The sequence below is a fragment of the Miscanthus floridulus genome, chromosome 12 (assembly GCF_019320115.1).
Source record: "Miscanthus floridulus cultivar M001 chromosome 12, ASM1932011v1, whole genome shotgun sequence".
Taxonomy (NCBI): Eukaryota; Viridiplantae; Streptophyta; class Magnoliopsida; order Poales; family Poaceae; genus Miscanthus; species Miscanthus floridulus.
The window spans coordinates 81,999,100-82,012,748 of NC_089591.1; the positions used below are offsets into that span (position 1 = coordinate 81,999,100).

Below are 13,649 nucleotides of genomic sequence, written 5' to 3' on the forward strand. Positions count from 1 at the left end.
TCGAACTGGGCTTTGCAAGACCAGAGGAATTTCTAGAGTTGGTGGGCTTGTCTCATGGTATGGGCCCTCATAGGGCCCACGTGTCATGGGAATCCCTCGGTCTGCGACCGCGACCGCGAGTGCGAGTGGTGGATGCATCGTGCGTGCGAGTGCCGAATTGAAAAAGAGAGAGTCCATTTTACTTTATAAACTATTCCTTGGAGTCTAGTTTTTCTCCCTGAACTCTAAAACCAGATAAATTACACCCTCAACTTTTAAAACCATTCATTTTACCTTCCTGACCCGGTTACAGGTGGTTTTCAAAGACGGTTTTATCTTTTTATTTATTTATTTATTTTGGCTAAATTTTTGAAAAATCATAGTAAATTATACAAAAATCATAAAATGAAAAATCTATTTTTTTACTCCATATGAGTAGATCTACATAATAAATATATAATATAATATGATTTAGTATAAAGTTTTTGTTGTAACTTTAGATCTATGTTTTTTATAATTAATTCAAAGCTGCAGTTTCTATGGTCCACTTATGGTGAAATTTTTACAGTGTGCTAATTATTATATGATTGAACTGTAGCAAACATTTCATGTTCATTGGATCATGTATAACTGAGTTATAGATTTATTTACTTTTATGCTTGTTAAATAGTTTTAAAATAGTTAAAAGCGTGTAAAAATAGAAACGAGTATGGAATTTTTACTACAGTTAAAACATACAATAATTAAACCACCATAAAAATTTTACCATAATTGGACCATAGAAACTACAGCTATGAATTAAATATAGAAAAGCATAGATCTAAAGCTGTAGCAAAAGCTTTGTACTAAAGCAAACCATATTATATGTTTACTGTGTAGATCTACTCATGTGGAGTAAAAAAATTGGATTTTTTATTTTATGATTTTTCAAATATTCAGCCAAAATAAATAAAAAGAAAAAGGCAAAACCGCCTTTGAAAACCACCTATAATCAGGTCATGGAACTAAAATGAACGATTTTAAAAGTTGAGGGAGGTGGTTTATCCGGTTTTCTAGTTGAGGAAGGAAAACTAAACTTCGATGATAGTTCAGGGAGATAAAATGGACTTTTTCTCGTCGAATTTGCACGCACACGTCAACACACCACCCTGTGCCGCCTGTTGTTTTACAGAAATGTGATGCGATTGGCACGTATATGGATAAATTTCCTCAAAATTCATAAGAATTTTATATGATGTGACGTGATTCAGTGGGTTAGTTTGTGAAGGGGACGGCACCGGTGACGTCAACGCTCGCTTCGCGGTTGCCGGGGTTAGGCAGGTGAGCTGATTGCACGGCACGACGCTGCTTCGAGCCGTGGCTTCCACGCCCAAGCAACGCAAGAGATGGCCAGATGGGAATGGAAAGGAATTTCAAATAAGAGTAGAGTAGTGGAGTACTCTTCTTCCTCCACCTTGTCCAGGATTGGCTGCTCCGTTTTCCATCCTTGTTGCCTTTGTTGGGTCTCCGTGGGGGGTGTGAGTGACCTTCCCAGACAGCGCAAGGCACCAGAGAATCGCATCTGGCCCATCATATGGTTTTGCAGTATGGGCCTGGCCCGTGCAATCGCCCAAGCTTGTGCACTCCTAGTCCCCCCCTTTTTTTTAGCATCGTGTACTCCTAGGCCTGTTCAACACAGCTCTGCCCGGAAATCTTCCGGTCCGAACATTCGTACCGGAGCCGTCTGCCGAGCGGAGCGCGGGAATCTGCGGCGCGGGAACGCGGGAGCCCAGGTGGCCAGGTACGTTCGTTCCTTTTTTTTTCTTTTCCTTATTCTTCACTTATTTCTTTTCTTTTCTTTTTTTCTTTCTATTTTTTATTTTCGTGCTTCATTTTCTTTTTTATTTCTTTTTTTATTTTATGTGATTTTTATTTTTTTTATATTTATGTTTCTTTTGTTTTTTTGTTTTTCCCTTTTCTTATTATTTTTAGATGTTGGCGTTGTAGACGTGTTGTACATGTGCTGTTATATTTTTATCTTTTCTTTTCTTTTTTCTTCTGATTTATTTTTTTTGTTTTCTTTTTCTAATTATGTTTCTCTTTGATTCATGTTTTTTATATTTTAATCTTTCTTTATTTTTTCTTTTCTTTTTCTTTTTCTTTTTATTTTTTTTGCATCATTCATTTTTTATTTTCTTTTTATGTTTTATGTGTTTATTATTATTTTCATTTTTTTATATTTTTTATATTTCTTTTATTTTGTTTTTTCTTTTCTTATTATTTTCTATGATGTTCTATGTTGTTTTTTTATATTTATGTGTATACATGTGATGTTCTATGTGTTTTATGTTAATGTGTTATTCATGTAATGTTTTGTGATGTTTTTTATATTCACGTGGTATGCATGTAGTGTTCTATGTTGTATTTTGCGATGTTCGCGTAATATACATGTGATGTTCTCGTAGTATACATATGATGTTCTATAATGTTTTTTTGATGTTCACATAGTATACATGTGATGTTCTCGTAGTATACATGTGATGTTCTATATTGTTATATTTTACGATGTTCGTGTAATATACATGTGATGTTCATATAATATATATGTGATGTTCTATGGTGTATTTAATGTTGTTCATTTAGCATACATGTGATATTTTATATTCTATTTTAGGATGTTTGAAAAATATTCATGTGATATTCTTTTTAATTTTTTTTCTCTAATACGTTTTTTTTCTTATGCTTTGCTCTAGATTTTATTATTATTATTTATTTATTTATTTATTTTTATATCATATTATTATGAACCTAAAACTAGAATACTGTTCTTCTAAACTGAGAATATTTTTCTATCGAGGACGGAACGTTATTCTCTAAACCTAGAACATCGTCTCTGCTCAATAATATTATATCTTCATAAGATAAATATTTGTTAATAAAAACTTATTTAACTATATTCATGTGAGATCTTATTTTAACGGATTTATTACAATAAACTCGGTGGTGCAATCGGAATTTAATTTCGATGTTGCGTTTAGCAGTTATGATTTTTTTTTTAGGTTGTGCATGCGTAGAACAGTGAGGAAGGCCCTCATCTGCTGGCGGGAACGCGGGCGGGAATCGGCGCGGCGTGAGCCGGCGGGAAACAATCGGCGCAGCGTTAGCGTCCGATGGTCGGACCCTATGACCCTCCACCCCAGCTCTGCCTTGCCTGACGAAACAAACAAAATCGATCCCAGCAAGTTCTAGAAAAATACCCAAGTCCCCTTAATCTTGTTTTTCCTTTTCTTTTTATATATAAAAATGAAGCCAATCCTATAAAAAACCCTGGATGCTACTAAGTTAAATTCATTTAAAAACAGTTAGTAGTAAATACTAAAATCATTGAAAGAACATGCAAGCAAGCAATCAAACCTTGCGTTATTCCCGCGATCTGAAGGAACTTGTAAGGCACTATGCCACTATGGCAGCTGGGTCCATGCATACATCCGGATGCGGGCATGTTGTCATGTGCCACAGTACCAGTCCAGCTCAAACCAAGCAAGCTGCCTGCCCGAGGACATGCTGCTGAGTAGTTGGAGTATTTTCTTTTCCATTCCACGGCAGAGCAGACGAGAGCAAGAGAAGAAAGCCGCCATCATCAATTCATTTCATCATATGTTGGTCAATGGATAAATCTACTAACAGCTACTGCTAGACGTGTGCAATTGGCAACAACTAATGATCCTTACCTTCCATCTTTTTTTTTCCTCAAGATTTACCAACCATGGCTCGTAGTAGATCACCATCACAATCAAAACCACATGTGTGATGCAGACTGGCAGGCATGATTGATCCAAGCTGGGGCTGGCCGGGCGGCGACAGCATGGCTCCTCCCCATTATTATTACAGTATGTGCCATGACTTTTCTCTCCATATATATCATATCACACTTGCTCTGGTTTGGTTGCCATCCAAGGGGAAAGTGCCGTCGTCTCTGACCCTCTGAATATCTCCCTCTGCAACTGCAACGCATCAAGAAACCGCAGCCGGCCGGCGATCGAGGAGGAGTACAAGCACCGGCGGCAAACATGGTGCACGGGAAGCTGGAGGTCCTTCTCGTCTCCGCCAAGGGCCTCGAGGACACCGATTTCCTCAGTAAACCTCTCTGCCCCTCTCTCATAGCTTCCTCCGGCCGATCTCCTTCCCTGGTCGCAAAAGTTCCTCTCTGTTTTGGTCGCTTGTTGCTCTGTGAGCCGTACGTGTTACGCGTGAATGTGTGATGTCTCCGTTGCTGCGTCATGCTTCGTCACCGGTTGAGGTAGATCTGCGAGCCACGCAGCGCAGCAAATGCCATGACTAACCGTTGTGTTCACAGTTCACTGTTCAGTGATCATCCCTGCTGCTCCGTAGTTGTCATCGCTCTAGCTCCGTAGTTGTCACCATGAGCAAACCGAAACAAGCTCTGGATTTTCATGTACTGACTAACCTGCCTGTATCCTCAAAAGCATATGCATCAGTCTCATACTGATCGATGGCTCGATGCGTGCGATCTTCTGACTCTAGTGTACTTGTTGTATGCTGCACTGAAGAAAAAGTTCAGTATATGTTACTGTAGCAGTTTCTTGATCCTTGTCGGTGTGGTACTAAGCCTTGTATCTTTTTATGCCTTTTCTTTGTGCTTGTGCAAATGATCGTCAGATAACATGGACCCCTTCGTGATCCTTACATGCCGCACCCAGGAGCAGAAAAGCAGTGTCGCAAATGGTACGTATAGGAGTACTTTTCTTTTACCATTCATCCTCAAGAATCCCCATTTCTTCATTGTGTCCGTGTATCTGCTATCGATGGAGGGCACTCCGTGCCAATCGATCTCACTGTCCATCTTTTTACTGTCGGTAATTCAGGAGCAGGAAGCGAGCCTGAATGGAACGAGACCTTCATCTTCACCGTCTCTGACGATACCCCACAGCTCCATCTCAAGATCATGGACAGCGATCTCACTAACGATGATTTCGTTGGTGAAGCAACGTAATTATCCTTATCCAACACACCATACCCTGCAATTTACTTCTGCGCAGAATTATTGCAACACTACGTTCAGCTTGTGAAATCTATGTTCTTTCTGCGCCAAGTTCAGAAGACCAGGATGCCTCTCTCTGAACTTTCAGTTATATATTGCATGGTTTTGTCGCTCTAACTAAAGCCTGATTAGCCTTTAATTTGTGCACCTGTTCTTCTCAACTTCTTTCGTTCAGCATCCCCCTGGAGGCTGTGTTTCAGGAAGGCAGCCTTCCTCCGGCAGTTCATCCGGTCGTCAAGGAGGAGAAATACTGCGGAGAGATCAAGCTTGCACTCACCTTCACTCCAGCTGCGGTATATCACTAAATAAATGTGCCTTGCAACATCCATGCCGCTGTAACAGTCAAGCCATGCTATCCGCCTGAACTATATCACAAACTCACAATGGATGCAATGCTACTCTTCTACAGGAAACTCGACGCCCTGATGACAGCGTCTGGAGTTGATCTGCCTTGAATGCACGCATCGAGCAAGATGATAATCTACTGAAGAATTAGTATTGTTGTTATGCGACCCTATATATGCTTTGTCATGAACTGAATGTTTGCATGTAATTCCCAGCACTGCGATAACTATATATTCAGAGTAGTTGTTTGGTTTGTGCACCTCACCGGGCATGCATGGCCCGCAGAACTATCATCATCTTCAAACAAAGTTGTAACTACGAAATGGGTTTACAACACTAACATTTCCAAACAGCAACATAATTACAGTCTCACATGTACAGCAGCATTGGATCACCTAGACTTTAAATAACTGCCACCAAAGACTGTGTAACATGAGGACAAGAAAAACCAAATGCAACCATACGAGTCTGGAAATTAATTGCAACCAGGTAACCACAAGACTTTGGGAAAATACAGGACAAGCAACATGTCCGCGAGAGTTCAACGCTCCTCGGATCGATCAGCTTTTAGACAAACACACGGATGAAGTACTGCTCAATGCTCATGATCAAGCTGGTGTTGATCTGATGATCTCTTTTGCTTAAGGCCTTCCTCTTGTTTTTCGTGTCTTGCTGGCGCCTAGGGTCCCTGATGCTGCTTTGCCTTTTGCCTTCTTATTAGTCTTAGCCTTCTTACCTTTTTGATTGACATGGAAACATAAATTAGTTAGCAAGATTCGACTGCAAAACATCAATTCCTGTTACTGGAGCTGAGTACTACAAAATACGTATTCACTTTGATAGTTTGAATATCAGCCTGCCTGATTACGCTCAATGATATGCCACATCTATCTCGTGTTTACACTCAATGATATGTCACATCTGCCTAAGGGTGTTTCCAATAGACTTAACAATGCTATAAAAAATAAACATAGAGCGGCTTAATATATTAGCATGAAAAATCAAGTGAGCATAAACAACAAATGAATCAAGTATACGAGTTTAGCTCTTCATAAAGTGCTATCCAGTTGTTTTCATCGTTCTTTTTCCTTTCTACTGTATAAAATATGCTATAAGTTAGCTCTTCTACTAAGTATGTATTTTGCTTTTCTCATACATATGACAAAAAAAACAAGACTTCTACTTCTCCTACAACTAAAAAGAACAAAGCGTGGACATTTTTTTGTGCGACATTTGAACGTGAGTCCATTGTCCTACCTCCTGCGTTCCCGCACCCCAACGGTGCTGCCACTCCGTGCGATCCCACTATTGTGGCCTCCGGGGTCCACCTCGCACTCCGCAATCATCGTCTCTGGCAATCATGCGTGGCTCACCAAATCAACACACTGGGAGAAGGGACGATCCCGCAACCGCAATCGCAACCGCAATTGGATCACGCGCATCCTTGAGGTCCCTGCTTCGCCGCTCCGCACCGCGCCGCCGGCCAACCCACGATCCTCCGTTCCGCACCGTGCCGCCGGCCGGCCAAAGGCCCGAGGCGCCCTACAGCCGAACCCTCCCGCTCCGTAGCGCGCTTTTCGCCAGGCCTAGGCCGCCCCGCAACGCCAACTGCCGTCGGACACCAACCCCCGATCCTCCCCACCCAGCGCCACGCCGCCTGGCCTGACGAGCAGAAGAAGACATCCAGAAGAACGACTGCATTGCCCGCCGCACCCTGAGCAGGGTGGCGCTCCCGAATCCCGCCGCAGCGCCGCTCGTGGGATCGGCGGTGGAGGGGAGCAGGATTCGTCGCACCACCGGCGGATGCACCTACCAGTGACCCGCCTCGCCTGCTTGGCTCCCATTGGACCAGTGTAGGCCATCCTCATGTAGCCTCGCTTCCGCCATCGCGTCTCATCCTGCACCCTCCTGCCGTCGGGCGCCAACCACAACCTCCGGCACAACAGCCGAAGTGCCGGACCAACGCGCCCAAGAATCCTTACACTAGAGCAGCGCCGCAGCAGGTACAAGAAGATTTGCTACTACAAATCTACAATCTAATAATCTTCCTTGTTCCGCAATTATTTATTTGCAATTTCTGTTGTATTATTATAGGATTAGTCAAGCCTGTAGGCTATAGCAGGATGAGTAAATCATCTGGGAGTTCTGATTTATTTCAACTTGAACCCATGTCTACCTTTAAAAATTAAGACATATGTGGATTGAATTTATATTGAGGGCAGGGTATATCTGTGTCCGCTATCTGGAGCCCCTTTGTACTGCATTGCCACCTGCCGGTAAAGCAACAACTTCAATTTGGTTCGCCTTCATTTACTACAACAGTAGTGTTCTATTTATGTTTGAATACGCACAAGGTAGTCACCAGATAGGTGACAGTTTGGTTTGTACTTCAATTGCCTCACGAAGTGCTGTGTGCTAAAGCTTTCTTATTTACATCTTATAAAAGCATGTAAATGGGTTTTGTCTGCCAAGACAGTGGTGCAAATATAATCTCCTGTGACCAATTTGGCTGAAGAGGTTGAAGTGTTACTAGATGGGATTAACTAACTGTTTTGGATAGCCAGAGAAATGATAGATGTCTGCCTCCAAACGATCCACACTTGGGATGAGTTCATCGCTGCTCTGAATGACAAGCTTGACCTTGGCACCATAGTGAGATGAAGAGGAAGTCGACAAAGATGTGAAAGCCCGAACAAAAAGGGAAGGGAAACTTGGAGATGCCAAAACAGTATGCACTCAATCTGACTACCCATAACTTCTAGAAAGAACCCTGTGCTTACTTTGATTCTAGAAGGCCTGCAAAGATGTGGCCGTTTTTTAGGCACAACTAATGATCTTTAGGGGCCTTTTGATGAGTGAATAAGATGGGAGTTCATATGATTCAGATCCAGTTTATATAAAATTGTACCTTAATATAAATCCAAGGTTGACAACGCATTGGTTTTTTTCCTTTTGCGAAACCAGTGTATAGGTTGTTCATCTCGAGATCAGACATACTTGTTTATTTTAGGTTGTTATTATTTTACTGATTTTTGAGTTGACATCCATTGTTTTAAGGCATCTATCATGCACATGTATTTCATAGCTAGGAAACCCTTGCCCATTAATTAGTTCCACTCCCTATACTATTTATATTTTTTCTGAATCCACAGGTTCATCAGTTAGGTCCAGTTCAGTGAAATTTTAGTACATTACCTATAATGACAATGTTTCTTTACAATTCTATAACGTTATCCAGTTTTTGAGTGATTGTTTAATAACCCGACTATTCATATAAACAATCTTTTCATTAAGGCCAATACCCGGAGAAGTTTATGCTGTCAACATGTCATTCGGTAACTTTTATATGGCCTGATATTAACGTGCATCCCCTTCTGCTTGGCTTTTTCTCCATGTCTATAACAATGGGTACAGTCACAAATGACTCATTAGTTTGGCGGCAGGAGCAGACATGATCCGTTGAAGACAATATATACCTGTAGTAGCGCACGGGATAATACTTACAATAACGATGTTGCAAACATCATGTTTGAAATATCACTTGTAATGGCAATGTCGCAAACATCACACACAAAATAGCACTTTGTAATGACGATGTTGCAAACATCACACGCAAAATATTGTTTTTTTGTAACAATATAACACATCCATACTTATATTGTCGTGGTGTGATTTACATATGTACTCGAACTTGTGTACATGATGGTACGGAGATGCGGCAGAACTTATTCGTGGATTTATTAGCACACGAAAGAAATGGATATCGGAGATTTCTTCCTACCGATATAAAACATTATCTTAGCCGCATCACGAAAATGTCTATACGGTAGAGTTTGTGAGCCTGAAACGTCACGCTCTCCATGACTGTGTTAATTTACGAACTTTGCTTTTTTTAATTAAATGCCACTTTAATGTCGGTATTTATTTTCACAGTATTGTTATCTTATCGTACGATCCGTGTGTTTTTAGTATAAAATTTTAGCTGTCCCGTAGCAACGCATGGGCTTTAATAACAATTGCTGATGCCAACAGCATCTCGTGCGCTACTCCAATGGATTGGCCCTCTACAATTATCATGTGTGGGTCCACGAGTCATACAGTTGCATGCATGTTCGACACATGAGTAAACAAATTAGTAGCCGGATTTTCTCGTTCCATGTCCTGATTTTTTGCCGCATAAGCATAACTAATGTCACAAGGTTGCAAAGATAAGCCACTTATTATGCCAGATTTTGAAAGAAGGATTATCAACAGAGATGGAAGTCGCCTGAAGCCAGGAGGAGCAGCAAGATGATGTCTATTAGTCTCTTTCATGCATTGTAGGATTATGGTGCACCTGCGCGTTGTTTTCTTGGATTTTCTCCGAGCGAGGTAAAAAAACTCCCTCATCTGCGCCACATCCAAAGCACAGGTCTATGACCAGCTCATCTCATGGAGCTGCGGTGCCGCTGTGTACGGGTGGGTAGGGGTTCATAGGTTTTCTCAATCCGTGTGAGAAGATCTTCTTCTTAAACCGAAATACCCAGGGGGCTATCTATCCACCACGGATCGAGTTTTTAGTACAGCAACGGCCTTTTTGTGCATGTAATTTTCTCAATATATGCCGGCCATGTTTCGGGTCTTCAAAAAAATGCCAGATTTTGTGTTAATGAACTATTTGTCATTATCATTTTCTTTAATACTAGAGCACCCTCTTTCATAAATTGCTTCACATGAATTTGTGGCATGGTGGATTTCAAAGGAAGGGATCCCAAAGGGACACACCCTTCATGGCCATGGGATGGTCTATTGTACGGCAGAATGCTCAACCTCTCTTCATTGTTGCTGTGGATTCTATAGTTGGAAGGGAGAGTAGATAAAGTTCTGGGATGACTGATGGTTACAAGGAAGGACTATAGCAGAACAAGCCCCTAACTTGCACAAGACGATCTCAAGGATTATCAATATCTCAACAGTAGCTCTGGCTCCTAAAGACTGAACTTGGGTGTCTGGTATCAAAAGAGTTTTGACTGTACAAGTGATGGTTGAGTACATATACATTTGGGACTTGGTGGATGGTTTGGTGTTGCAATCGGTTATCCCTGATCAGCGTCGTTGGAAGCTTACACAATCTAACACCTACACTAGCAAGTTGCCCTATACTGCCTTCTTCTTGTGAACTATAAATCTGGTCCTTGGAAAAGGATTTTAGAAGAGTTCACCCCTCTAAAATGCAAGTTCTTCCTTTGGTTAGCCATCCTTAATTGGTGTTGGACAATCGACTGCTTAGCCAAGCATGAGCTACCCCACCAACGGGGCTGCCCTTTCTATGGGGCAAGAAACATTAATCTCTTGTGTGTTCACTTAGCAGGCCTAGATTTTTGTTTTTGTAGAAACCATTCGATGGCTGCAATGACACCTTCAGTTGATGCAACTCATTGTTTAGATGGTGGGGAAACACTATAAAAAGTAGGCAAAATTTGCTCCTAGACATTAAAAGTGTTTGCCGGTGGACATCGAAAATGAAGGAATTTGTTGGGGGACACTTTTGTTATTCTCAAATTTTCTGAAGGACACCGAACGCATTAAAATAACCATTTCTGGCTCAGGAAGTGAGAGAACAGCTGCGAAATGACCCCTGTCTCTTCCTTCTTCCTCTCTCCCTTTCTTCTTCTACCATGGCAAGGATGCTAGGCTCCGGCGAAATCCCGGCCGGCGGAAGCTCGCTGGCAGCATGAAGGCGGTGCTAGGGCTTGCCTGGGCCCGCGCGCACCCGCCAAGGGGCACAACACCGCCGGCGGCGACCCACAGGGGCCCTACTGTGGCAGCCTGTGGTGGCCCACGCTAGCGCGCACGGCGGCCAGCGGCCTTCCAGCGACGACTGGGAGCCCTGTGGAATTTGCTTGCGACCGTAGCCCACTGAGGCCTGGCCACGCGAGCAGCTGGCATCAACGGTGTCAACGCTGGCGGTGAGGCGTCCCTAGGCCCGATTTGGCCCAGCAGAGGAGAGCAAGGGAATGGAGAGATGTCGGAGGTGTAGTGGATTCAGTGGTTTCCATCGGGGTGGAGCTGCATGGAAGGGACGAATGGCGGTGGGGATCTCTGCTGCTCAACGCGCACCTCTACTCAGCAATGGTGGCTGGCTCTGTGCGTTGTTCCAAGAGAGGCCAAGGAGAGCGGCGAGAGGGGCGACGGCGGCCAGGAAAGCCCTAGCGCCGCCTTGTTGCCGCCGGCCAGGATTTCGCCAGAGCCCGGCATCCTCGCCATAGCAGAAGAAGAAAGGGAGAGAGAAAGAAGAAAGAGATAGGGGAAAAACGTCATTTCTTTGTTCTATCACCTTCTGAGCTAGAAATGGTTATTTTAATGTGTTCGGTGTCCTACAATAAATTTGACAACAAGTGTCCATCAGCAAATCGCTCCATTTTCGATGTCCACCAGCAAAGGGAGGTCACTTTAAGTGTTTAGGAGAAAATTTTGCCTAAAAAGTACTACCAAGGAGATGTGCAAGGGGCTGGACTCCCTAATCATATTGGTGGCTTGGGAAGTATGGAACATAGGAATGCCTATGTGATCGAGTTTCCCCTAAGTTACATTTCCTCTTGCAAAAGGTAGCTGATGAGTGTGGTTTATAGTGCTTGACGGGTGCTTCTAACCTTCGAGGGCTACTCTTAAGGTCGATCACTACACATCCTTAATTAGTTCGTTTTTAATTATTAAGCTATTCACATTGGTCATGTTCTCCCTCTGTGGTGAATGTTTTGTAGATTTTCGAGTGTGTAAGTCGTGCGTATTCGGTTGGGACCTCTTTCGCCTCACCATTGCATCATTTTTCTCTCTTAAATGAAATGACATGCAACTCTCGAAAAAGAAGGGATCAATGTGTATAGAATATCCTCATACATTGTATGATGATACTCTCTCCGTCCTGTAATATAAGGGTTCCAAGCGATTTTAGACAAAATAAAGAGCCTGACATCATAAGACCATATTGCCCCTCACTAATTAGGATGGATGAATTAGTTCAATTGTTATTTTTCTTAATTAATGTTGGTTGTTTTGGATGACACTAATAAGTTTAAAAGGAATCCCAATATTTCCTTCCCAAAAAATAAAGGAGAAAGATGGTTGAGGACCTAGAGTACCTTATAATTTGGTACGCATTTTAAACTCTAGAACCCTTATATCACATGCTGGAGGGAGGATTATGATATATGTGGCTTCGCACAGACCTTTTCTACATTCAGAGAAAGTTATTTGACATTTCTAATTTTTTTTTATCCTCGAGGTTTAGGGAATAGTCGATCGAGTTTATATTTTTTACTAGATATATGCTCGTGAGTTGCACTTGGATCATGAATTTTGTCAACGTCGAGCATGGGCTGGCCACTATTGTCTATGACTGGACCAGGAATTTCACATGCTGCTTCCATCGAAAAAGGAAAATATATGGCGACAGAATTACTGGGTGAAGGGGCCGAGCACTATGGGAAACAGGGCCTTTGCCGAGTGCAACTTTCTTTGTCGAGTGCTAAGAGTCGGGCACTCGACAAAGAGCTATTTTACCGAGTACCACACTCGGCAACGATATACACTCGGCAAATGCCATTTTTGCCGAGTGTCAGGCACTCGGCAAACTTTGGCGCTCAGCAAAAAACAGCGTCAGGTAACGGCCGCCGCCTGCCGTCTAGGTTTGTCGAGTGCCAGCGGGTAGGCACTCGGCAAACCACTTCTTTGCCGAGCGCTAGACCCTAACACTCGGCAAAGGACTAGGGCTGCCGGTTTGCCGAGTGCCAGATTGGGGCACTCGACAAAGGTTTTTTAAATCTAAACCCTAAACCACACTGCATCTTTTTTTAAAATAAAAAATACCACTTTGTCGAGTGTCGGGCGGAGAGGCACTCGGCAAATTTTTTTTAAAAAAATTGCACGCTCTTTGCCGAGTGCCTAGAAGCTAGCACTCGGCAAAGAGCATGTTTGCCGAGTGTCAAAAGATGACACTCGGCAAACCAATTTTTTTTGTATTTTGTCCTCCAAACTTTGTCTGTAGTTCTCTTACAGTACTTGGTACTCCATATCGAAATTTGGTACATTTCCCGAACTGTTTGCTATATTTAGTTAATTTATTTTATTTAATTGATTTTTTTAGAAAATGCAAATTTGAACTGCACGTGCATCGAATAATGGAATTTAATGATTCAAAAAATGATATTCATGGTATTGAGTGTAGTGTGAGGCCGTATCCAGGAATGGACCCGAAATTTCGAACATCTTGTTCACGAAACATGACCACGAACTTGCGGACGAA

At 42.5% G+C, this 13,649-nt stretch overlaps 1 protein-coding gene across 1 annotated transcript; it reads left to right on the plus strand.

Annotated features, from left to right (window-relative positions):
- The first annotated feature begins 3,879 nt into the window (after positions 1–3,879).
- Positions 3,880–5,624, plus strand: LOC136497896 (elicitor-responsive protein 3-like). The gene is made up of 5 exons (XM_066493780.1): positions 3,880–4,095; positions 4,639–4,704; positions 4,845–4,968; positions 5,196–5,313; positions 5,430–5,624. Exons 1-5 carry the CDS (start codon positions 4,029–4,031, stop codon positions 5,463–5,465), a joined length of 411 nt encoding a protein of 136 aa, XP_066349877.1. The 5' UTR covers positions 3,880–4,028; the 3' UTR covers positions 5,466–5,624.
- The last annotated feature ends 8,025 nt before the right edge of the window (positions 5,625–13,649 follow it).

Excerpts from the sequence above, each read along its gene's own strand:
- LOC136497896 (XM_066493780.1), top strand. The coding sequence starts at position 4,029 with ATGGTGCACGGGAAGCTGGAGGTCCTTCTCGTCTCCGCCAAGGGCCTC. Across the intron at positions 4,705-4,844 it reads GAAAAGCAGTGTCGCAAATG|GAGCAGGAAGCGAGCCTGAA; the intron begins GTACGTATAGGA and ends TCGGTAATTCAG. Across the intron at positions 4,969-5,195 it reads GATTTCGTTGGTGAAGCAAC|CATCCCCCTGGAGGCTGTGT; the intron begins GTAATTATCCTT and ends TCTTTCGTTCAG.